Below are 22,977 nucleotides of genomic sequence, written 5' to 3'. Positions count from 1 at the left end.
ATTTTTTTGTATCGAAAAAATATCGAACCGTGACACCAAAGTATCGAACCGAACCGAACCGTGAATTTTGTGTATCGTTGCACCCCTAAAGTAGATATGTGTGGGCCACAAATAAAGTGGCCCATTATTATAAATCACTTGTTTTTTTGCTTTTTATAGTAGAACAACCTTTTGATAATACATTGTGTAGTATGCAGTATGCAAGACCTGAACTCTTCAATGGCATGCATTTTAAGTTCTCTTTGATATTTGGACATATTGGGACATGATGAATGTAAAAACAAAGAATTACAAGATTTTTTTTTCTACCCGATTTTTGTTTCTGAGAAAAATGAGATCCACAATTGAGGGCATTTGTTTTAAATTTCGATAGAACAGTGGCAGTATAATGTCCTCGTAAGTGGATAGCATGCCCTTGTAGAGCAAAATTTAGTATTTGGGTCTAGACAACCCAAAATGTGATGTCCACCACATGTGGACGCCAGGTCCTAGGAGGTTAAATATACATCTTGGATTTTTACATGTGATCTTCTTTTTTTTTTAAGCTTAATAAAATCTAGAAAACCTTCAATGATGTTGTCTTTTAAACTTCTTTTTGACACCCAGCGGACCTGTTTGACATTCTACTGCCGATGCTGAACATTTACCAGGAGTTTGTGCGTAACCACCAGTACAGTCTTCAGGTGCTGGCAAACTGTAAACAGAACAGAGACTTTGACAAGCTGCTGAAACAGTATGAATCCAACGCAGCCTGCGAGGGTCGGATGCTGGAGACATTCCTCACTTATCCAATGCTTCAGGTACTTTTTACATTAAACAATGTAATCCATTAGCTGCTGTTATAAAAACTATGTAATATGCTTAACTGTAAGGCTTAATAATTTGCAACAAACACTGATGATACAATAAATAAAGACAGCGTTATATAGTCAAAGTATAATATTTAGTCATATAACATGGTTACTTTTAAATGCCTTGACCTGATATATTTGCCCTCATATACTGATATACTGTGTATGAGCTCAAATGGCAGGATAGTAAATTTATTTGCATTAATCTAAATAACTTTGTTTTTTCGTCATTCAAAGATCTCTAATATCTTCGTTTCAGTCTGTGGTGGGGCGTGGTCTGCAGTGCCACTGCAGGGGAGGCAGACACCTGAGCGGCATCTGCAATCACGCCTCGTCGGCTTAAAGGCTGAACTAGGTCCTGCAGTGTTGGTGTTGTTGTGTGTGGCTGCAAAGCTGCAGCCGTCTGAAGTGTATTGCAACCGTATTAATAATAGATGCTGAAAAGCATGAGTACATGGTTTGGTCTGTGGTGGATCTTTCACACAGTCTCTTATTTAAAAAGTTAATTTCCCATTCGGAACTTTTTTGGAATAGCTTGGATGGGATTTCATCGTTTAACCATTTACAATTAATTCTTATAGAAGTGCTGTGTGTATTTCACAAATAGTCACATGGGGTTTTTTTACATTTTAGATTCCCCGTTACATCAGAACTCTCCACGAGCTGCTGGCGCACACACCTCATGAGCATGTGGAGCGCAAGAGTCTTGAGTTTGCCAAATCCAAACTGGAGGAACTGTCAAAGTGAGTGTGTGCTTATGAATACAGTTTAAGAAAATGATTGTATTGATTAAATACTCAGACTGTTGTTGAATAATAATAATAATAATAAAAATATGGTTAGCTTGAATCAGTTATTTGGTTTCTGAGGTTTATATGAACCACATAAACATGAGTTACCAGTGTTCTGCTTAAAATTGGCTTCACCTGCAGCACATAACTGCCTCAATAGCCTCAGTACTGATGTAGTACATGAAAAGTGACAGTGCACTAGACTAGAGCGTGCAAAAAAAAAAAAAGAAGAGATAAAAACAACAACAGTGTTTGAAAAGTAGTGAAAGTTCTTAAACTCTTCATTATATAGAAACAATTACCCCATATTAGATTTCATATCATATTAGAAACAAAGTGGCTATTGAAAGGAGAACGGTAAAGATTTTATGCTGGCAATAATTAGGTGGAAAATGAAATGAAAGACAAGTATCTACCAAGCTACTTAAGTGAAATGGCAACACGCCATCTAACAGAAGTTAAGCAATCTCTAGATGTTGTTTAAGTAGTAGGAGTACTGTGAGTCATGTTGTTGCTTTAAAAAGTTACATTTCTCAGAACAAGAATGCTATTTTAAGACATTGTTTTAATCCTGAGAGCAGTGTATTGAAAGGTAATGGTTTGCAATTATTCTTTAAAAACTGCAAAATGGGAATCTGCAGGTTTAAATTTTGTGAGAGAAACCCATATATTTCTGATTTATCAGACACCTCCAAAGAAGCAGCGTGTGAAGTGCATGCTGATGATGTAGCCAGTAATATAACAGCAAAACCTTCTAGGAAAAAAAAATAAACCCACAAACTGTATCAGTGTGTTCCTCGTAAGTAAACTATGGAATAATTATTCAATACTTATAGATCAGAAATAAATTAATTTAAAAGTTTGGGAGTAATACTTGGGCCAGGCAACCAAATCAACAATGTCAAGCTACAAACAAGCTTTAAAAACATTTTGGATTAGAAACCAGTCATTTTTAATTTTGGAGGTTTATATGTTAAGCTTTGATGGATGTCTGGCTGTGTAATCTTTGGACTTCTATGAAATTGCTGTAGGCAAACCTGAGTTCGTGGATCGAATTAGGTTGATGTCTACTCTTCGTTATAGTCAGCTTTCAACAGGCTTTAGGTGTAATGGTCTGTGTGCAGCAGGCAGGAGTAGAGGACCCAAAATGCAGATTTCTGGAGGCAAACATGGAGGCACAGCAAAAAAACCCAAAACGCTGACTAAACTGAGAAAACAAATAACTAGCAGCCAGGCTGGCAGACACAACACACGGCAGAGAATGATGGCAATCATAGATAAATCAAGGAAAACAGAGGGCTTAAATACAGAGAGTGATAACGAGGGAAATTAGACACAGGAGGAGAGCACAGCTGGGAGTAATCGAACATGACAAGACCAAGGGGAAGCAAAACTGAAAATATTAACATGGGACGTAGAATGGCGATGCAGACCTGACACTGAGATAGAGACATGAAAAAGGCATAACACTGAATAAAGGAAAGGCATATTAAACAGAACCTAAGACTGGAAATCAGGAGATACTAAAGAACTTAGGGCGCTAGAAATATAAACAAACAAAATAAAAACTAGACCTAGGCACACTAACATTAGCCATGAAGGAAAATATTTTTAAAGAGCATGACTAGCAGACCAGGGCCCTGTGCTTCGTACGTCGCTTACTACATCCAAGATCAAATGAAACATCCAAGACCAAATCATCGCGCTAACTCTGAGCTCGCTATTCCGGTTCCCCGAACACACCTGTTGTTGACGATTAGTATAGCTGGATGAAGTAATGTGAGATCACTGGGTGGCCCAACAGGGGCTACGCATCGATAGTAGAAACATTGATCGGCAACCCTTTGATTGGTCGGCGAAAATGTCGAAGGAGCGCGCTCGGTATTTTTCGGCAGCAGAGCAAGAACTCTTGAGTGAGGGATTTCAGGAGTTTCAGAGTTTAATTAAAACGCAAGGGAACACTGCAAAGGCTGCAAAAGCAAGGAGAGAGGGCTGGCAGAAAGTTGCTGACAAATCAAACTCGTAAGTAATTCAATAATAACAATAATAATGGAGTGGATTTATATAGCGCTTTTCAAGGCACCCAAAGCGCTTTACAATGCCACTATTCATTCACTCTCACATTCACACACTGGTGGAGGCAGCTACGGTTGTAGCCACAGCTGCCCTGGGGCAGACTGACAGAAGCCAGGCTGCCATATTGCGCCATCGGCCCCTCTGGCCAACACCAGTAGGCGGTAGGGTAGATTTATAATATCACACCATATTATCCAATATTATATTACATTATATTATATTATAATATGTTATATTATATCCCCTTTCACATTAGAGCCACAACAGGACCCACTAGAACATGGGAACAAGTAAAAGTGAAATATAAGAATATTCTACAGAATGGTAATATTTATCACTTATATTGCTTGTCGTCTCTTGGAAAGAGACCCTGGAATACTCTGTTTGTTTGTTCATAACAGCAACCAAGAAAAGGGCAGAGCAAAAAAAAAGACAGGTGGTGGTCCTGCACCCCCTCGTCAACAAGTTGGTTAAGTAAATAATACCCTCACGGGAAAATCGATATCTCTCTATGAGCACACTGTCGCGCTGAGCTAAAGGATCCTGTCTGTCCCGCAATATACGCTGAATTCTGAGGACTCTCCTTATCAATCTTGCACCTTCCGCAATGGGTTGCTCGCGTAAACTGACAGGATATGACTGCGACAGACTTCCCAAATCCACCTTCGCTTTTATAGCCGTGGTCTCTCATCTTGATTACACGAAGTAATTTACAATTACTACTCTGAAATATGAATTACATCTGTAATAATCACATACATGTAATAGAATGTTAATAGTACATTTCCCTTTTTTAGGGAATGACCTGTATGTATCTGTGTGAAATCAATAAAAGGATCAAGTGCTGCATTATCTTTAGTTACATTGATGTTATTTATTTATGGTGAAACAGTGGTGGAATATCGCTGTTGCTTTCGTATGAATGACGCGGACATACCTGCGTGGCCGCGATCTAATCCTGTTTACATAAAGTAAACCTGCTCCCCAGCAGGTTTACGCTTACGGCTCTGTTGCTATGACAGCAAGTCCCGGATGGGCTTCGGGGAACCGAACGATCCAGGATCACGCGAAATCGTCAACAATCTCATCCAGCTAACTCACTTAGCGCGGTACGAAGAACAGGCCCCAGAACATCCATTGTCCATCCATCATTGTTTGTTTTGGCAGGATGATACATGATGAAGTCAGCGACACAGAGAACATCAGGAAGAATTTGGCCATTGAAAGGATGATTGTAGAGGGCTGTGACATCCTTTTAGACACAAGTCAAACTTTCGTCAGACAAGGTGAGCTTCTGTCTTTGTATTTCATGCTTTACCAAGTCATGTTATTCCAGTTCTTAATCAGTTTACTCATTCTCATTGTTTGTGGGCAGGTTCTCTCATCCATTTACCATCCAGCAGTGAACGGGGTGTTCTCAGTAAGGTGCGCCTGGGCTCTCTCTCACTGAGGAAGGAAGGAGAGCGACAATGTTTTCTCTTTACCAAACACTTCCTCATCTGTACCCGAACATCGGGAGGGAAGCTTCACTTGCTCAAGGTCAGCTTCACCTGTTCACAACTTTGCATTTTATTTATTCAGTGGGCAGTGCCCTTTGGTTTGAAAACTCTTTGCTAAGGTAGACCTAACCAGCACTGATGCATTAAAAGTTTTAAACCACTAAGCATAATATCAAAAATAAAACAATAGTAAAAGCCAACTGGTGGTCTTTAAAGGTTCAACAATTATACCATTTTTCAAGGTTAAAATGAGCAAAATCAAAATGAAAACTAAAAGGAGCCATCTTGGTTCCATTGTGGTTAGCATGTTCATGAATATTATTTCCCATCAAAGCAGAAAACTTGAATGCCTTCCTTGCTCTGTTTTTGCATCAGCACACACAAAAGATAACGGTCTTGTGATTTAAGATAATAGGGAAAAATATTAAAGGAAACATATGCTAATTCCCATCTCAACATTTTTATTATTGGAATCTTCCATGATTCATACTTCAAAATATTTTTAACTCACACCAGGCTTTGGTGTAGCCCCTCAGTTTGCTATCTGTCTGATACAAACCATATCTATATGATCCAAGCCACAGACTTCTAGTAAATGGTCGGTATTTATATAGCGCTTTACTAGTCCCTGAGGAAAGTGCTTTACACTGTCCAAGTCGGGGCTCGAACCGGCAACCTTCCGATTACAAGGCGAACTCCCAAATCTTGAGCCACGATCGCCTTCTCTGTTAGTTGCAGAGAACACAAGGATGTCTCTAAGTGCACATTGTACCAGGACATGTTAGTTCGCAGGTTGATGATTAATATTGTAATTGCATCATCAGATTTGCAGCTGCATGTTCTGGACACTTGGGTGAAGAGAGGAGCTGTGGTGGTGAGTTGGATCAGGTGATGGGGGAGGATGCTGGACAGACCTGGCACACCCAAACATATTGTGAGGGTGTGTTGGGAATGCCTGGCAGAGGCCCTGATCTGTGAGATCTATAACTCCCACCTCCTGCTGAACTTCAAAAGCATTCCAAGGGAGGCTGGGGACATTGAGTCCAAATGGACATTGTTCAGCACCTCCATTGCTGAGGCTGTAGCAAGGAGCTGTGGCTGCAAGGTGGTTGGTCCCTGCCATGGTGATTTTGGCCAAACCAGTGGGGTTCTGGAAATACTGTCTGGAGCTATGGGGCAGCGTCTCTGATTTGGCAGACTGGGGTGGTGGTTCCTCTCTTTAAGAAGGGAGACCAGAGGATCTGCTCCAACTATAGGGGTTCACACTACTCAGCCTCTCTTGGAAGGTCTATGCCACCGTACTAGAGAAGAGAGGATGTAGATTAGTTGAACTTTGAATACAGGAGGAACAATCCAGTTTTTGTCCTGGATGCAGTACACTGGACCAGCTCTTTATCCTTTCAAGGATATTTGAGGAATATTTGAGGAAATGTTAAAAACAGCAATCAGCTGCTTCCTAATTTTTTATTTAGAAATGTTCATATTATAATATTAACGATTATTTTGAATTTTTACTTTGCTTTTCCCTCTTCCTTTGGGAAATATTCTTCTAAATAAAAAAATGACATAACTAACTTAAGCTGTGTTTTCTCTTCCAATAACAGCAGGGAGGAATGTTGTCCCTGATCGAGTGTACTCTGATTGAGGAACTGGATGCCACTGATGAAGACTGTGAGTGTCTTTCTTCAGTCATTATTTCCTTTTTCCATGCATAATAGCTCAACTGAGGTGCGACTAATGTTTTGGTTTGTTGTTTGTTATTTCCGACAATGCAGCAAGTCAAGGATTTAACCATCTGGAGTTTAAAATTGTGGTTGAGCCTCCTGATGGTCAGTCCTTCTCCATTGTTCTCCTGGCTCCTTCCCGCCAGGAGAAAGCTGCCTGGACAAGTGATATCAGCCAGGTAAGAAGTCAATGGTACAAAGATGGAATTGAATTTACCTACCTGTGGCAAGGTTTCATGCTTTTTTTCTGCTTTGTGTTTTAGTGCATTGATAATATCCGATGCAACGGCCTGATGACAAGCGTGTTTGAGGAAAACTCCAAAGTTTCTGTGCCACACATGATCAAGTAAGAAAAAATGAGTGAAAAAGTGCAGTATAAATAACTACAGTCGTAGTTGGAAGTTTATATATTTGTCATGGTCATAAAAAGAAGAATTGGTTGTACAACTCTGAATTTATTTTGGGAGTTTAACAATGTTAGAACTACTTCAAAGAAAGTTTCACTAACGCTGGCTAACAGCAAAAACAGAAGCACTTGTCCGATAGAAAAGTTCAGTATATGCTCAACAATTCACCTCAGTATTGCTACCACTGAATGGAAGTGAACTTAACTGAGTCATTGACTCATATTGGACTTCTTTCACAAAGATTTACCAGAGCCAGTTTTATAGGGGGAAAAGCCTATACTTTGTTGACTGCAGTTTGCAATCTTACAGAATCTAGCAGTGAGATGTTGTATCTTTAAATTAACAGTACTGTGCTAAAGTTTTGAACCATTCCTGATTTCTTAAGATTTGCAATGACAATTGAAATAGAATATGGGATGAACCAGACTTTCACGTCATCATGTAGTATATTCTTAACATCCTCAAGAGGACATCCTGGGCTTTCTATTGATGCCACATTTGTGGGGGTTGGGGTACCAACGCATATGAACTCTGTTTTAACAATAACAGGAATTGCAGTTTTTTTTTTTTAAGTGATCATCGTTTTCAGATATTGTGATTCTATTGCTAAAAATCTGATTGTTTCTTCAATTTGAGAGCCTAAACTTTGTTTTGGTAGGATTTCAGAAATAGGGTAATAGAGGAAAGGGTGAAATTGTGGTAGGAGACCCAGACCCAGAGCTGTCAAGAGATGTTGTGAAGGAAGGCCAGACATTAGAACTGGAAGGTGAAACACTCTGGAGAAGACCAGATTTTGAGGCACCCAGGTTGCAGTCTAGGGCTCTGAAGGTTTTAGACATGTTTAGAAAGGGAAATAAGAACTTGTTAATTCCAATTCACACACTCTTATCTTCCAGAGCTGTCCTTGTCCATATCAACCTAGGAGGTTTTCATTTTGCCCAAGCTCACTGTCCTCAAAATCTGGCATGTCTTCCTCTGAACTTTCACCTCTGCTGTAATGTCTGGCCTTCCTTCACCTCACCTCCTGATAGCACTAAGTATGACTCCCTTCGACTGTTCTACATAAAATCCTATGTGCCTGACTTAGTCCTCTGTTATACCATCCGTGGTCATTGTCAGTGCCGTGGGTGACATGACCTAACAACCCAGGTTAAGATGAATATTAGGTATGGACATTAATAAAAAAGTTATTCGTTAAAATATATGTTTTAGTGTTCCGTTTTGTTTTCATCATCTAACTGTTTTAATATTCAGTGAATGGAAATTTTACCAGAAATGCTGGAGAACAGCCTGCAGCATCTGTTGTAGTTTTCAAGAAGTCTCACACGTCTCCTGAGCAATCCCAGCTTATTCTTCTTTGACAAATCTGCCAAGCAGATACAGATTTGATGGTCTCTCCTCTCCCTTCCTGTGCAGGGTTCTAGAGATAGTCTTCTTCAAAACTACAATTCCCAACTTGGCTAAATTACTCACTAGTGTCTTGGCAGTTGTTATGGGGTCTTTAGGCACATCTAAGTTTTCTTTCGCTTCCAACTTCTGAACAAACAGAACAGCTTGTCATCTCTCAAAAGCAGCACATATATTATCAACTACAGATCCTATGAAAGATAATATATGGTTTAAGCTGCTGCTACATGCTGGGTGTTTTTCTGGTGGAAAAAGTCAGTCTGTGCAGCTGCATATGGGAGAACACCAGGGCTGCACAACACTATGGCTGATTAACCCCCCTAAACATCCATCCATCCATCCATCTTCATCCGCTTTATCCGGGGCCGGGTCGCGGGGGCAGCAGCCTAAGCAAAGACACCCCCCTAAACATTCTGATTTAACCTGACTGTGGTATTTTCTTTCTGAAGGTCTGATGCTCGACTGCATAAAGACGATGTTGACATTTGCTTCTCAAAAACGCTCAACTCCTGCAAAGTCCCGCAGATCCGATACGCCAGTGTGGAGCGCTTGCTAGAGCGTCTGACAGACCTGCGCTTCCTCTCCATAGATTTCCTCAACACATTCCTCCACACTTACAGGATCTTCACCACAGCTACTGTGGTCATCGACAAGCTGGCTGACATCTATAAGAAGCCGTTCACCTCCATACCTGTAAGGTACATGTCATCATTTGTAACAGGCATCCAAATATTCATGAATCCTCTATGTATTTCCCCCCCTTCATGTTTAGCACGTATAGCTGCCTGCAGCACGTCTTTCCATTTCCACATTTTGTGTTGCTCCTTTCATCCTCCTCATTCCTTCCTTTTTCCATGCTCTTTTTGTTCTGTCACTGCCCCAGAATTGAGCAACATTCATGTGACCGTCTGTCCATCATGTCACTCTGTCCTGACTACAGTCTGAAGATCACACAACTTGCACTGGACCAGTCCAAGTAAAGACCCTCAGTAGGACTGATGAATCATTTGAGTGTGTTCTTGTCAAGCACTGCACATCAGCTAGTTTCCTTTCTCTTAGATCCCTGGAGCTCTTCTTTGCAACCAACCAGGGCGTGTGGGGAACTGACCCTTTGAACAACAAATCGCCAAGGCTGTGCCGCAAGTTTTCCTCTCCTCCTCCTCTGTCCATCCCCTCTCGTACCGCTTCCCCTGTGCATTGCCGAAAGCTCTCCCTGAACTCCCCTATCAGTGTGAAAACAGGAGCCCTAGACCTGTCCACCACTCGTTCCTCTTCTGCAGCCAACTCCCCAACCTCTAGTCACAGCCCATCCATTGCCTCTCCTCCACCTGGCTCTACCAGAGCGCCCTCTGGCTTTTCCTCCCCTCCACCCACCGCCACAAGGTCTCCTAGCCTCCCCCAGGCCTCTGGGGTATCCTCACCACCCCCTGTCTCCACCAAGGCACCGCTGGATCTCAGCCGTGGTCCTAGTTCCCCAGAGCTGAGTCCAGCTGCAGGGGAGGATGCCAGTGGAGAGCCGCCTCGCATTGATGCCTTCTGTGGGAAGCTGAGGCGCAGCTTCCGCAGGGGTGGGTATCTGCAATACAAAGACATATGAGTCACACTCTGTGAGACCCCTATATCAACACATTTGTAAGCACATGCCTGAGAGTCAACTACTATAAAATAATACATTAAAAACAAGTATGTTTAAAAATTTGTATCATCTGTTTCAGAAGTAGTCTTACATTTTTCTCCTCTAATGAACTTTTTCTCCTCTAATCATTCATTTATTCCTGATAAGGCTTGCCCACCTAAACAGACTCAGTGAAAGACATAAATGGGTCACCATTACCCAACACAGGAATAATCGTGCTCTTACATCACCATCTGGCCACAGCTGACAGCCTGCTCACTATAAAAACAGCACTGAAGCATTAGATCAGAAACTCTCTAACAAACAACAAGGAAGAGAATGACAATAAGGAGATAAAGAGAGCTTTCTACTTTGCTATTGACCCTCTCCAAAGTCCAATAGCAGTCAGAAGAGCAGCTTGTAATCCACAAGTTCAATCATTCACATGAACACTCTGTCTGGTGTTCATTTGAAGGTTGCTTTCTTTTTTGAATACATAGCTTAGTTATCTGTGGAGCCTTTTAGATTAAAAATAATAACAATTATAATTTTCTAACTGTTGGTACGATTTCTTTAAACTGTCACAAAAGATATGTAGAGCTGTACAATTAATGCAGACATGTTTTTTTTTCCTACCATCAAAGTGTTTTCCATGTAGACTTTTCTTGGGTGGGTGGGTGGAAGGGGGGGGGGGGTGTATATTAATGGTTTAGCATTTTAGGGTTGTCTGAGACCATGATCAATTTACTAGTAGACAGTCCTCACACTTTTATTTTGTAAACCTTCACTTTTATTTTTACAGCAAACCAGTAAGCCACTGGCCTTGTTATATCTAGTTTTTCCCTACCAGCAGGCAGGTTGCTTTTTTTTTGTCACAGCCAGGCGGAAGCTGACTGTGTGTTGAGGGAATAATGGACCCAAATGCAGACAAAACGGAATGTGGAACGTCACTTGAATTAACAAAAGGCAAGCCGTTTATTGAGGCTAATAAAAAGGTGCAAACGAAGGGGCAAGCTAAACTGATGCAAAACTAAACTTAGTAGAAACACATGGAGCTGATTAGAATAATGACACCACAGGGGAAGTGAAACTAAACAGAATGAACATGGGACACCACAACTCTTCAAACTAAAACAGGAACATAACCCGTTATATTCCTGTTTTATGACATGACATGACATGACATGACATGAGCTTGACAACATAGGACACGCAGACATGAAACGCATGACAGGCTAAGACGCGGACTTAACATGGTGCACAGACAAGGAACATGAACACTGTAAAAACATACAGAGGGAAAAAGGGGCTGGAGATGACACAGGGACATAAGCACAAACAGAACAAGATGACTGGGGGGGAAACAAATGACAGAAGGAATGGGTCACAAGGGGAAAACGTGTAAACAAGAGGAGGAGATGGGAGACAAAGACTGAAACACATGAACGGTTAGGGAGACTTAAACACAGGGGGTGAAGATACAAGGGGAACCTAATAAACAAAGAACTAACATGGCAACCTAAGCAAAATAGAATGAGCTTTAGCTAACTAAATGAGACTAAAACATAAACAACGAATATCAAAATACAAGGAAACTCAAAACACTGGGTCACACAGCAATTTTTTTTGGTGGTCTTTGATGTCACTTAACTGCCTCTACAGTCTCTTGACCCATGTTCCAGTGTCTTGGATTATAGGTGGCCATGACTGTTCTTGTTCTGCTCTGGGGTTTCACTGCAAACTGGAGGACCATTCTATCCTGAACCTGCAGCAGGCAGAGAACAGGTTTATATGCTGCCTTGAAAAGATTACTAACACTGCAGAGCAGAACAAGGGGGGAAGGGGGGGGGGGGGGGGTCTTAGGGACTAGGAAACGTTTTGTATCAGAGACAACACAAACTTCAGTACTGTCATGACTAGGTTCAAGCTGTTAATCCCCTCATTATCCCTGTTAATCAGAATATCATTTTTGGTTTTTCTTACATTGTTTTCCCCAGTCTTAGGAGTCAGGCAGCAAAGAAAGAAATCATTCTGATGCACATCATAAAGTACACACATTTCTCCTAAATGTATGTTTAGAGTACAGTTAGGGCCTTTGAAATCTATGTCATCATAGATAAATGGTAAATGGCCTGCATTTGTATAGTGCTTTTCTAGTCCCTAAGGACCCCAAAGCGCTTCACACTACATTCAGTCATTCACCCATTCACACACACATTCACACACTGGCGATGGCAAGCTACATTGTAGCCACAGCTGCCCTGGGGCGCACTGACAGAGGCGAGGCTGCCGGACACTGGCGCCACCGGGCCCTCTGACCACCACCAGTAGGCAAACATGGGGTTAGTATCTTGCCCAAGGATATTTGGCATGCAGCTAGGAGGCAGCCTGGGATCGAACCACCGACTTTCTGATTAGTGGCTGACCTGCTCTGCCACCTGAGCTACAGCCACCCGATCTCAAAGGGTTAAGAGACTAGGTTACCAGTGTAACAGTAATTGGGGTTGTGTTTGGTCCATGTCACTTGGGATTGCTTGGCGGCTCAGTTAACTTGTTAATCTTAGATAGGAGATGGCTTATTTTCAGCATGTGCTCGATAGTCCCTAATAATATTTTAAGTTACTTTTGTTCTCTGTGTGTTTTACACTCCCACGTGATTGTTTTCTACCCTCAGTACTGTATACTCATTAAAAAATGCTCCAATACTTGTTTCAGATGTTACATGCAGTATATTCCTTAACAGCTGTCCTGGAGTCAGTATCCCTGGACAAATTCATTCCTGAGTCACCAGCTACCAGTGAGCCAGGTGACACATCCCCCTGCCGCTCGCCTTCAACACCGAGGCATCTCCGTTACCGTCAATCGGGAGGTACCAAATACACACACACACACACACACACACACACACACACACACACACACACACACACACACACACACACACACACACACACACACACACAATTTTCTAAATCTCTAGAGGCATGGAAAACAATGAGTACACTAAACATGGTTTTATTTTTTCATGGTGCAGCATAGAAAATATATTTGTTGAAACTGATTCATTTCATTATTTCATGAAAAATATTAGCTTATCTTAAATTTTATGGCAGCAAGATGTTTCAAAAATGTTGGGATCTGAGTATGGCAGCATGGCAGCTGAGGCAGACCCTTTTTAATGGTCAAGGTGGCTGACAATAGAGGTGTAACCCCTACCAGTTACACTTCTATTGTAATTTTATAGCTATAGTAATTTTTTTCCTGATTTGAGGTTTGATTGCTCATTACACTGGTTGCTGGTGTATGCTGGTACTGTGTGTGAAGAGCTGTGGAAACCCCACAGGTACCTTCACAACACCACTTATATTTGTTTAATAATTTTATTTTTGGTGACTTTCTTTTTTGTCCCCATGCCAAACAACTTTCACATGAGATGACTATGTAAACAGATTTGTCCTCATAATATGATGATTACCAATAACACAAACATATTTACACATTATTTATAACAGACTGTGTAAAGCGAGCAGGCTCTCTTTTTCTTGCTGTTTTTTAATGTTTTTGACTCCTTGCAGTTACATCAGGGGAGACCTCTCGCTGCTCTATGTCACCAGCTTCAGCTTTTGCAATCGCCACTGCTGCTGCTGGACATAGCAGCTCCCAGGGTGAGCATGTCAACTCATCAAGATCCAAAGATGCACACCAGAGGAAGGGAACTGTTGCTTTGGTGTCATTTAAATTAATATTAAGAGGTTGCTAGATGTAATGATGGGCTCAAATCATCTGCTGCAAAAATGTTAGTGCTTAGAAATTCACAGCTTCTACTCTTGTACTCAAGAATGTTATACAGAAGGTAAAAAAAAAAACTTTGATTCAGAGGATATTGAAATTGTTGACCCTATTTATTTGTCTCGGGACTCCATCAGGATTTTAAAAACAGTAGCTAAAAGCCTATATTTACAAACTTTTATTAGTTAAAATGTATGTGCAGTCGCCTTGTTGTGATGATGTATTTGATTGTAAAAGTCTCAAAGTTCTAATACTCTTCCATTTTTAATAGTACTATGCCTTTGTTTGTTTTTTGACATTTATACACTGTTACACTGGTGAATGCTCATATTCCATTCCCAGGGTTCCAAATTATGAGATAAATATGATTGTAAAGAAACTCTGTGAGCCCAAAGCTCAGGAAACAAACTCAGGCATTTTGAGGGAGTTTTTTTTCCTACTCTGGCTCTTTATGATGTCACGGAAAGTAGAAACACTATCCTGCCAAAAATATTCACTGGTTTGACTTCACACCCTCATGAACTTCAGTGATATCCCATTCTGAATCCATAGGATTTCATATGATGTCGACCCATGTTTTGCAGCTATAGTAGCCTCAGCAATTCTGGGATGGCTTCCCACAAGGTTAAAGAGAGTGTTTATGGGGATTTTTGACGATTTTTCCAGAAGTGCATTTGTGAAGTCAGACACTGATGTGGCTACCTAGTTTTCAAAACCTAATTTTTTGGAGGCAGAAAATCGAAATAAACTGTTTCCTTTAGACCAAGGGTCTCAAACTCATGGCCCACATCACCTCTGCTCATGGCCCGTACATTGACATGAAGAAAAATAATGCAATTTAGCCCGTTACTTTTTGTTAGGGAGGATTTGTTTGTTGTTTGTTGAAATATTTGTGGGTGTTTTCTTGTTTGTTTGTTTGCTTTTTGTACTACTTGAGCAATAAAGATGACAGTGTCAGCAGTGACCCACAGCTCATTTAAGTTTGAGACCCCTGCTTTAGAAAGTTGAGGAGCTTCACCAAGGCCCAGTATAAGACAAATATGCATCAATAAATGAATCATGCAAAGCTACTCTATTAGAGTCCAAGAAAAAATATATATAACTGGAAATGTTGTTGTTGTTTTAGTGGCTTATTATTAATTTCTTTTTTTCTTTTTTTGTTGTCCCGTTTGGATCTTTAGCAATCAGAATTGTTGTCTTAAGGCCAAGAAAGATGCCAAGCGGATTTATTTTACCAAGTGGATCATCATGGCCTTGCCATATTGGTCCATTTTATTGACCTTTATTATAATTATGTATTTATTTTATTTTATTTTCGGTTGCTACAAACGGGACAGAAATGACAGGGAGATAGGACAGGGAGAAAGAATGAAAGAAAGAGAGGGAGAGAAAGAAAACCAAAGGGGAGAAGAGACAGTGAGAAAGGGGGGAAGAAAGAAAGAAAAACAAACAAAACACCTGGATCACCTGTATGGAGAAAAAAAAAACAGAAGCGAAAACAAACAAAAAAGAGCAACATAATAAATACAGCACCATCACAATAAACTAGCTAGCAGTAGATAACAGTTTAATACTAAATATTAAACGCTATTGTGCAGCACGCAAGATAGACAGCGCACAATGTGCTTTGAGGCAGCAGCCAAGAAAGGTGTAGTCCACGTCTGTGAACACCCGTGGGTACACCTGTGTGCACACCTGTGTGGATCAGCATGCTTGTATTCCAAAGGTTTCTCCATGTAACGATCTGCTAGGGAGTGTGGGGAGCCATAGCCCCGTCCCCCAGGGCATGAAGCAGGTATGGAGGAGATCCAGGCCCCAGACATCCAGAGGCCCCAGAGTACGAGGACCCGAGGAGGACCACCAAAGGGGGGGAACCGTGCCACCCTCCTGGGAAGAGCTGAGTAGAGCCCCAAACGAGAGGTCACCCAGCTACGGAGCAGAGGCCAGAGGGGGTTGCAGTGGCGTGCCCGCGGGCTCTGCCGGCAGCCAGCTGTGCCAGAGAGGACCGAGCTTCCGGCCCAGAGGCCCGAGGGCACCCCACCCCCCGGAAAGGGTCCAGCCGGGCCACAGGCGCCAGGCCCCGCCAGTCGGCCACCAGGAGTGAGCCGGTACATACATGAGCGCCCAGCCCCAGTCAACAAGAACCACCAACACACCAACGTCTGAGGGCATCAGCCACCGGCAGGGAGTGTGGTGAGGGGAGATAGGCCTCCGTACTTTGGAGGGCCTGAGATGTACCCATAGAGGTTGAGTCTAAGACCCAACCTGACATATAGACACAGACGAACAGGTGCACGCGGACACAAACGTGCATTGCCACCCCCATATACACAACCAAATACTCGGCACTCACCCAACGTGTAGACAGACACAAATAGACACTGCACAGACAGTCACACTCCCCAAACATACTCTATATCCCAGGTCCAGGTACCCCCGCCCTCAGAGGTGCAAGCTGCACCTAGACCCAGGAGATGTAACCCTTCTCTCTGGGGTGGAGGCAAGCGGACCACCTCCTTATCTGCAGTAGCAGGGAGGCCCCACATCCCAGACCCCAGTCTGAGGCCAGCACCTCCTCCCAGCCCCCCAGCCCTGACGGCTAACAGAACCGGGGTGAGTGAAGACCCCAAACCTCCCTCCGCCCGCTCATATGTAGTGCTGCTGTGTGCTGTTCTAAAGTGCATTTAAAACACAGGAGAGCATGGTACTAGCTTCCTATCAGAGAGCAGCACGGCTCCTCCCGAAAACCCTCAGTGTCTATATGCATTTAAAATTGAGGGTAGGGCACCAGCGCCAGAGGTGGGTTGGAGTACACCGACCATCCTCTGGATGCTATAAAACGTGCCCACCCCTAAGGCCCTATATGTATGTGTTATGTGAGAGTGTGAGTAATGTGGATGTCTAGGTTGCAGAATAAAATTGAGGCACAGGCGGACAGAAGGGGACAGAGGGGGAGTACCTCCCCTGCACCCTGGTGGCATACCTGCACCCCAAGCCCTGCGTGTGTGTGTGGGTGTGGTAGAGCGGGAAGAGGGAGGCAGCTGAGGATGGGGAGGGAAGAAAGGGAGGGGCAAGCGGCCTACTGGGGCCAGCTCCCCTGCTGACCCCAGTAGGCACCCCCACACTCTGGAACCCACCAGGGCAAGGGGGCCCAGGCCCATCCGGACCGGGGCCTGCAGCAGCAGCACCGCCCAGCCCCACAGAGTCCGGGGCAGCCCACCCGACTCCACCCCAGAGAAAACTGCACCCACCCCATCATCCAATCATCTCCCAAACTACACAAGACAATAGACACCCAGGTTGAGTTCATTCTCTACCTCTCCTATATATCTCCCCCACCTGCAGAGTGAGCTCCTGTAGAGAGGAGACCACCTGCAAAGATATAACAGCCTCCCCACCAGCTAGAGAGCCCCGTAGTTGGGCCGATGCACCAGAGGTCCCCTGCACTGGGGCTGAACCCCCTACACCCACCCGCCCACAGCTCCGGCAACACAACAGCCAGGACCCAAGCCCCCAAGGCCCAGCCAGAGCCCCAGACCAGGGGCGGAGCACCCCCAGACCCCCAAGCCTCCCCGCCCATCCCGGACCCACCCAGGGGCAGCCAGGCTACCAGGCCAGTAACCAACGTCCGCCAGCACAGACCCTCCCCCATCTCCGCTGTACGCAGCCACAAGGAAAGCACCATCTAAGAGCCACCAGAGCCCCTAACTAGGTCATGGCCACATCCCCCGGGTTAGGCCCTCCAGGGAAAACGTCCCTAGGGAATCCCCAGACGCCCTAAGGCTTATTATTAATTTCTTACAAGTGGCACCAGTATTAACCTTTGCACCTTGTAAACTTTAGCAACACTTTATGATTTATTGTCTTCTCCATTTTTTGTAAATAATTCTGCTGTTTTGGTGCGGATATAGCTCATTTAGTTGAATGGACCACTTATATGTTATAAGGCTACCTACTGGACAGGTGCAGGTTCAACTCTGCCCTGGGAAATTTACTGCATGTCATTCCCTCTGCTTTATTGTCAGTAAAAGCTAAGAGCCAAAAATAAATATGTATTAAAAAAAATACACACACCACACACACACACACACACATATACATATACACATTTATGAGTAGGTTGAGTAGTGCTAGTAACTTAACATTAAAATGAAAGCCAAACCCTGAAAGGACCATGAAAATTCTCTTGATACCAAAATAATAAATGTTGCCTGACATAACATCTTTAATGGCCATGATCTCTGTTTTGTCCTTCTAGGTTTTAACAATTCTGAGAAAGCCTGTGACAAAGAATTCATCATCCGCAGAGCTGCTACTAACAGAGTTCTCAATGTGCTGCGCCACTGGGTTTCTAAGCATTCCCAGGTAAGTCTTCCAGTTAAGTTATAAATTCACCTATTTAAGGACTCTGGTGATTTTCTGTTTCAGTATAAATAGTTGTTCCTGTGTAATGTCACTGTAGCTGTATAGTTGAGAACTCTGGGTAGTAGAGACAGGAGTCCCCAGACAGCAGTCTTCTTGTCTTGCGTATATATTTAATATTTATACAAAAATATTTATACATGGGTAGTCTTTGATGGTGTCATTAGAACAAGCAAAAGCTAAATAACAAAAACTTGCATGTAAGTGACTAATGAAAACCTTTTTGTTTTTAATTAAGAGTAATGTGGTATTTTAAAATGTGTTTTCATTAGCTGGAAACATAGTTGCAAAACTCCTTGCATGCTTCACACTAGTTGAGAACATATGGTCCAACACACATTAAAGTTAAGCTAATTGCCAAACTAATTTTTAGGGAAAGGCGTTATGGACCTTTGATCTTCTGGAGATAGCTCTTTATCAGGAGCAGTGTATGTTTTGGGTCGTTAGCAATTTGGTAGATTAAGCAACAACTCAGACCCAGTTTTCCTGCTGACTGCTGGAAGTTTTCATTCAAAATCTTTGCATATCCTTCTGTCTTCATGATTTCTTCCACACTGACAAGATTCCCATTTCCAGATGCACTGAAGCATCCCTACAGCATAATACTAGTGTGTTTCACTATGGGAGTGAAACCTCTCTCTTCTTTCTATAAACATGGCAGCATCTGTATAGGCAAAAAACGCAAAAATTTCTTCTCATCTCACCTAAGAATGCACTTCCAGTATGCAAAATCGGTCTCCAGGTTGTCCTTCGCGTACTGGCTTGAAGCTGTGTCTTCTGCAGACGTCTGCACCCTTATAGTTCACTCTCGTCCAGGGCTCTAGTGATTGTCTTCTTTGAAACTACAGTTGCTGAAGTTTATATATATATATATATATATATATATATATATATATATATATATATATATATATATATATTCTATAACATATAACAGCAAGCCCTAGTGCATGGTGCAATAAACCACTTTAGCTTCATTTGTGAGGGGTGAAAGTGGTATTAGTCAGTTTCGTCCATTCTATTAAAGCTTCTTTGGAGGAAGAGACCTGCTGAATAAAGACGTTTTATTGCCACTGCAGAGAGAAGTGACACGGTAGATCTGTTGCCATTGAATCATCAAGCATTTTGGACCCATCACGACAGAAAGATTTTACTACATTAACAGAATGAAGAGCTGGACTTTAGGTGTTCTCTATAAAGCTAAGGTAGTAGAAATTGGTAGCAATTATACTGAAGATAAATGTTGCCTTCATGGCTCTTGTCATCTCCATGAAGAAGTTTTTAAAACACTGTTGTCTGTGGGAGGAGGAACTTCATGCTGAGCATCTAACCAAGAATAATACTGTGCTGCTGCCTTGTGTGTATATAGCTGACAATAAAAAAGTCAGCCATGTAAGTAAATGTGACCTAAGTAATGACTCATTTGCTCTAGAAAGTTTATAAGAAACCTAGAGCTGGCTAACTGGACCATTGCTCAGCCCACCTGAAAGAGTTTGTTGTTGTGTTTGTTTTGATTGTTTCTTTTCTCCCGTCACTTTTTTCCCTCATGGAGGTACTTTTTGCTCTTCATGTCTTGTCTCCCACCCAGGAAGCATGGAAAAAGGTCAGCATCTTCCCCAGGGTAGCGAAAAGATTATAATTTTCATTTTACATTATATAAGATGCTATTTTTGCAACTGAATATTTAGCTTGGAAAGTAAACTTCTGTTGGTTGGTCCTAGGTTAAGTGTTATGTGGCCATGACCTTTAATTTTTTTTAAATATCATCCTACAAAAGTCAGTTCAGTTTGTGGCTTTTTACACGCTACTACTGCTGGTCTTATAGTTTTGATGTAATTTTCTAGACAGTTTTATTAATTTTTTATGATGCTTTGCCACATCTAACTTATTATAACAACATTGTAAACAGTGTAAAACTGCTACTTCTTCCTAAAAACATGGTCTTAATTGTTAACACTTATCTGCAAATTGCAGCTCTAACAGATAAAAAGGAGCCTAAAAAGTGACAAGTACTTTTGGGATTGTTTTGTTGTTGCATTTCCAGGACATCAGCAGTCACTATCATTTTCAAAGCGGGTGAAATTGATTCACATTGACCTATGCTTCATAACTGGAAAGATTATTACCCCTGAAGTTGGCTTTGTGTTATACTGTAATGATCAAGTGTTGTCATTTATTTATTTATTTATTTATTTATTTATTTTTGAGAAATGTACTTTAGAGCCTCATGCTAACCATCCAGTAAGGTCTAAGGAATCTTCCAAGAATGGTGAGACAGAGAATTAATGGATCATAATTTCATTGCTCTAGAGGAAGTTAGGCCTGCAGTCTATGTTATCATGGCAATGTACCCCAATGGGATGTAAAAGATGCTGGGAAATTTAAAAACAAATGAACACAGAAAAATTAAAAACCATTGGTAAAGTTTTCAAAAGTGCATGTTAGAGTTATAATGTGTCTAATTAGTAGGTATATCTGATATCCCTGTGTTGGTGTTGTTCCTGTGTCGTCATTATAGGAGCAAGGTAGTTGTATTCACCTGTTTACCATACCTGGCATTGACAACTATAAAGAGGTGAGCACGGGTCAGATCAAAGTACCAACAGCTGACTTGGACCTGTTATTTCTCTGGTGGCCCTGTGGCTCTCCCATGCAGATGTTAAGATGCTGACTCAGTCAGAACCCAACATTTTAGCCTTAAATCTGATCCATGTTCACTCTACCTTAATGTTCATCAACACCAGGTCAGTTAGAATGCAGAATGGCAGTACAGATTTGCAGGCACCTCATTTCCAAACTGTGTAAGTTTTGTTTTGGAGAAATGCACAGAGGATAACAGGCAGCAATTCAGACTAGAGGTTGTAGTCACTCTTCTATGTGGTTTTTATGTAGATGATTGTCTTGTCACTATTGGTTCTGAAGAGGAGGCAGCTTCAAGCATTTGGTCCTCTCTGTGCTTAAGGAGGCTTTAAGTTCACCAACAAGCAACAGATTAGTAACAGACGAGTTATGCTTGCTACCATACCTCAGCAGGAGAGATCAAAGGTTAAGGACTTGGATTTGGACAGTGAAAACTTGCCAGTAGAGAGAGCATTGAGTGTTTAAATAACATTTAAGAGCAAACCTCTCACAAGGAGAAGGATATTATCCACTGTAAGTCCTCTCTATGACCCATTTAAGTTTTCGGGACCTGTTATGTTGTGTTATGGTATCTACTAACATCTGGGCTGGGATGACATGTTGCCACCCACTCTTGCACAAGCATGGACAATCAAGATGGATGACAGCTTGTACATTATAATACTGAGAGGCCCTTTAAATCTTATAACTTTGGAGATGTTGCTTCTGCTTCTGCTCAGTGTAATTCCACTGAAACAAACTAGCATTCCTCACATGCCCTTGGACATGTACAGCTCATTTAGCTGCGAGTAGAATGGACAAGGTGTTTAGAAAGGAGTCAAGGCAGTGATGTAAATTAATATTTGGACAAACTTTTGGATTTCATCATTTAATTTTCTTTCTAGATTGATCCGGGGGAGGGTTGCATGGTTAATTAGGTTCATTTGGAGCTTAGGAAGGAGACAGCTAAAAACAGCTTTGAATCTAGCCTAGGTCAGCTTGCCTGGCTTGAGGCAAGGCTTCAGAGTTAGTTGCTATTTGCTAATTCAGAAGAAGAAATATTCAGATGAGATCAGTGGTTTGCAGAAAGGTGAAATATGAAGAAGAGCAGTCACCTCAGTAGGCTTATTTTCAAGCTTATGGATGGCATTTTGAGAGTTGGGTTAGGCTTAGTAGAGCGCTATACCAGAGGAGGCAAGGCATCAGGTTTTATTGGCTTGGGATCTTCACACTTCTGACCTTGTGCTTCAACATGTACATCCAAAAACATGGCAGAGTGGACATTATCACATGCTTTCTCAGTTTCAGCAAAGCTTTTTGTTTCCAGGTGCAACTACTGCTACAATATAAGGAGGATTTTAGCTAAATATAGACTTCAAGCAGCAATGGGACGTCAGCTGATGATCTTTCCAGATGAATCTCCATTTACTCAGATTAGAGAGGATTGCTTTGGGCCTTCTTAGGTTAAGTGTGAAAGGCGTCTTACAGCGAGAGCTGTGCGACTGGAGGTGCTGTCATCTTTGAACACAGACGCCTTTATTAATGGTCTTGGGGCAATTTATTTCAAGACATGAGAATTTGAGGTATGATAGGATAATGTCAGTAATGAATGAGAACTGGAGTAACTGGAGGATGGAATCGGGCACAAATACATCAAATTTTTGCTAAGGTAAAGGTGTAGATAGGTTTTCAGTCCCCCCACTGGTTCACATCATAGTGAACTGCTAATAGGGTTTGTTCTGTCTCGAAAATACAAAATCTGGATGTGTCTGTCTCG

The 22,977-nt window shown here is 42.1% G+C and overlaps 1 protein-coding gene across 1 annotated transcript in view; it reads left to right on the top strand.

Annotated features, from left to right (window-relative positions):
* The window catches only part of rasgrf2a (Ras protein-specific guanine nucleotide-releasing factor 2a), a 48,418-nt gene that overhangs the window by 20,530 nt on the left and 4,911 nt on the right, over nt 1–22,977 (top strand). Inside the window, exons 7-19 of the mRNA XM_080875028.1 lie at nt 607–800; nt 1,485–1,594; nt 4,886–5,004; nt 5,094–5,257; nt 6,822–6,888; nt 6,993–7,120; nt 7,205–7,287; nt 9,205–9,453; nt 9,639–9,731; nt 9,815–10,323; nt 13,114–13,239; nt 13,946–14,035; nt 18,418–18,524. Of these exons, the coding sequence (XP_080731154.1) occupies nt 607–800; nt 1,485–1,594; nt 4,886–5,004; nt 5,094–5,257; nt 6,822–6,888; nt 6,993–7,120; nt 7,205–7,287; nt 9,205–9,453; nt 9,639–9,731; nt 9,815–10,323; nt 13,114–13,239; nt 13,946–14,035; nt 18,418–18,524 (2,039 nt within the window). The remainder of the gene's footprint in view (nt 1–606; nt 801–1,484; nt 1,595–4,885; nt 5,005–5,093; nt 5,258–6,821; nt 6,889–6,992; nt 7,121–7,204; nt 7,288–9,204; nt 9,454–9,638; nt 9,732–9,814; nt 10,324–13,113; nt 13,240–13,945; nt 14,036–18,417; nt 18,525–22,977) is intronic.

Source organism: Rhamphochromis sp. 'chilingali' (assembly GCF_963969265.1).
Source record: "Rhamphochromis sp. 'chilingali' genome assembly, chromosome: 2".
Lineage (NCBI taxonomy): Eukaryota > Metazoa > Chordata > Actinopteri > Cichliformes > Cichlidae > Rhamphochromis > Rhamphochromis sp. 'chilingali'.
Note: the sequence above shows the minus strand (reverse complement) of the source record. Positions and strands in the feature narration are given on the sequence as shown.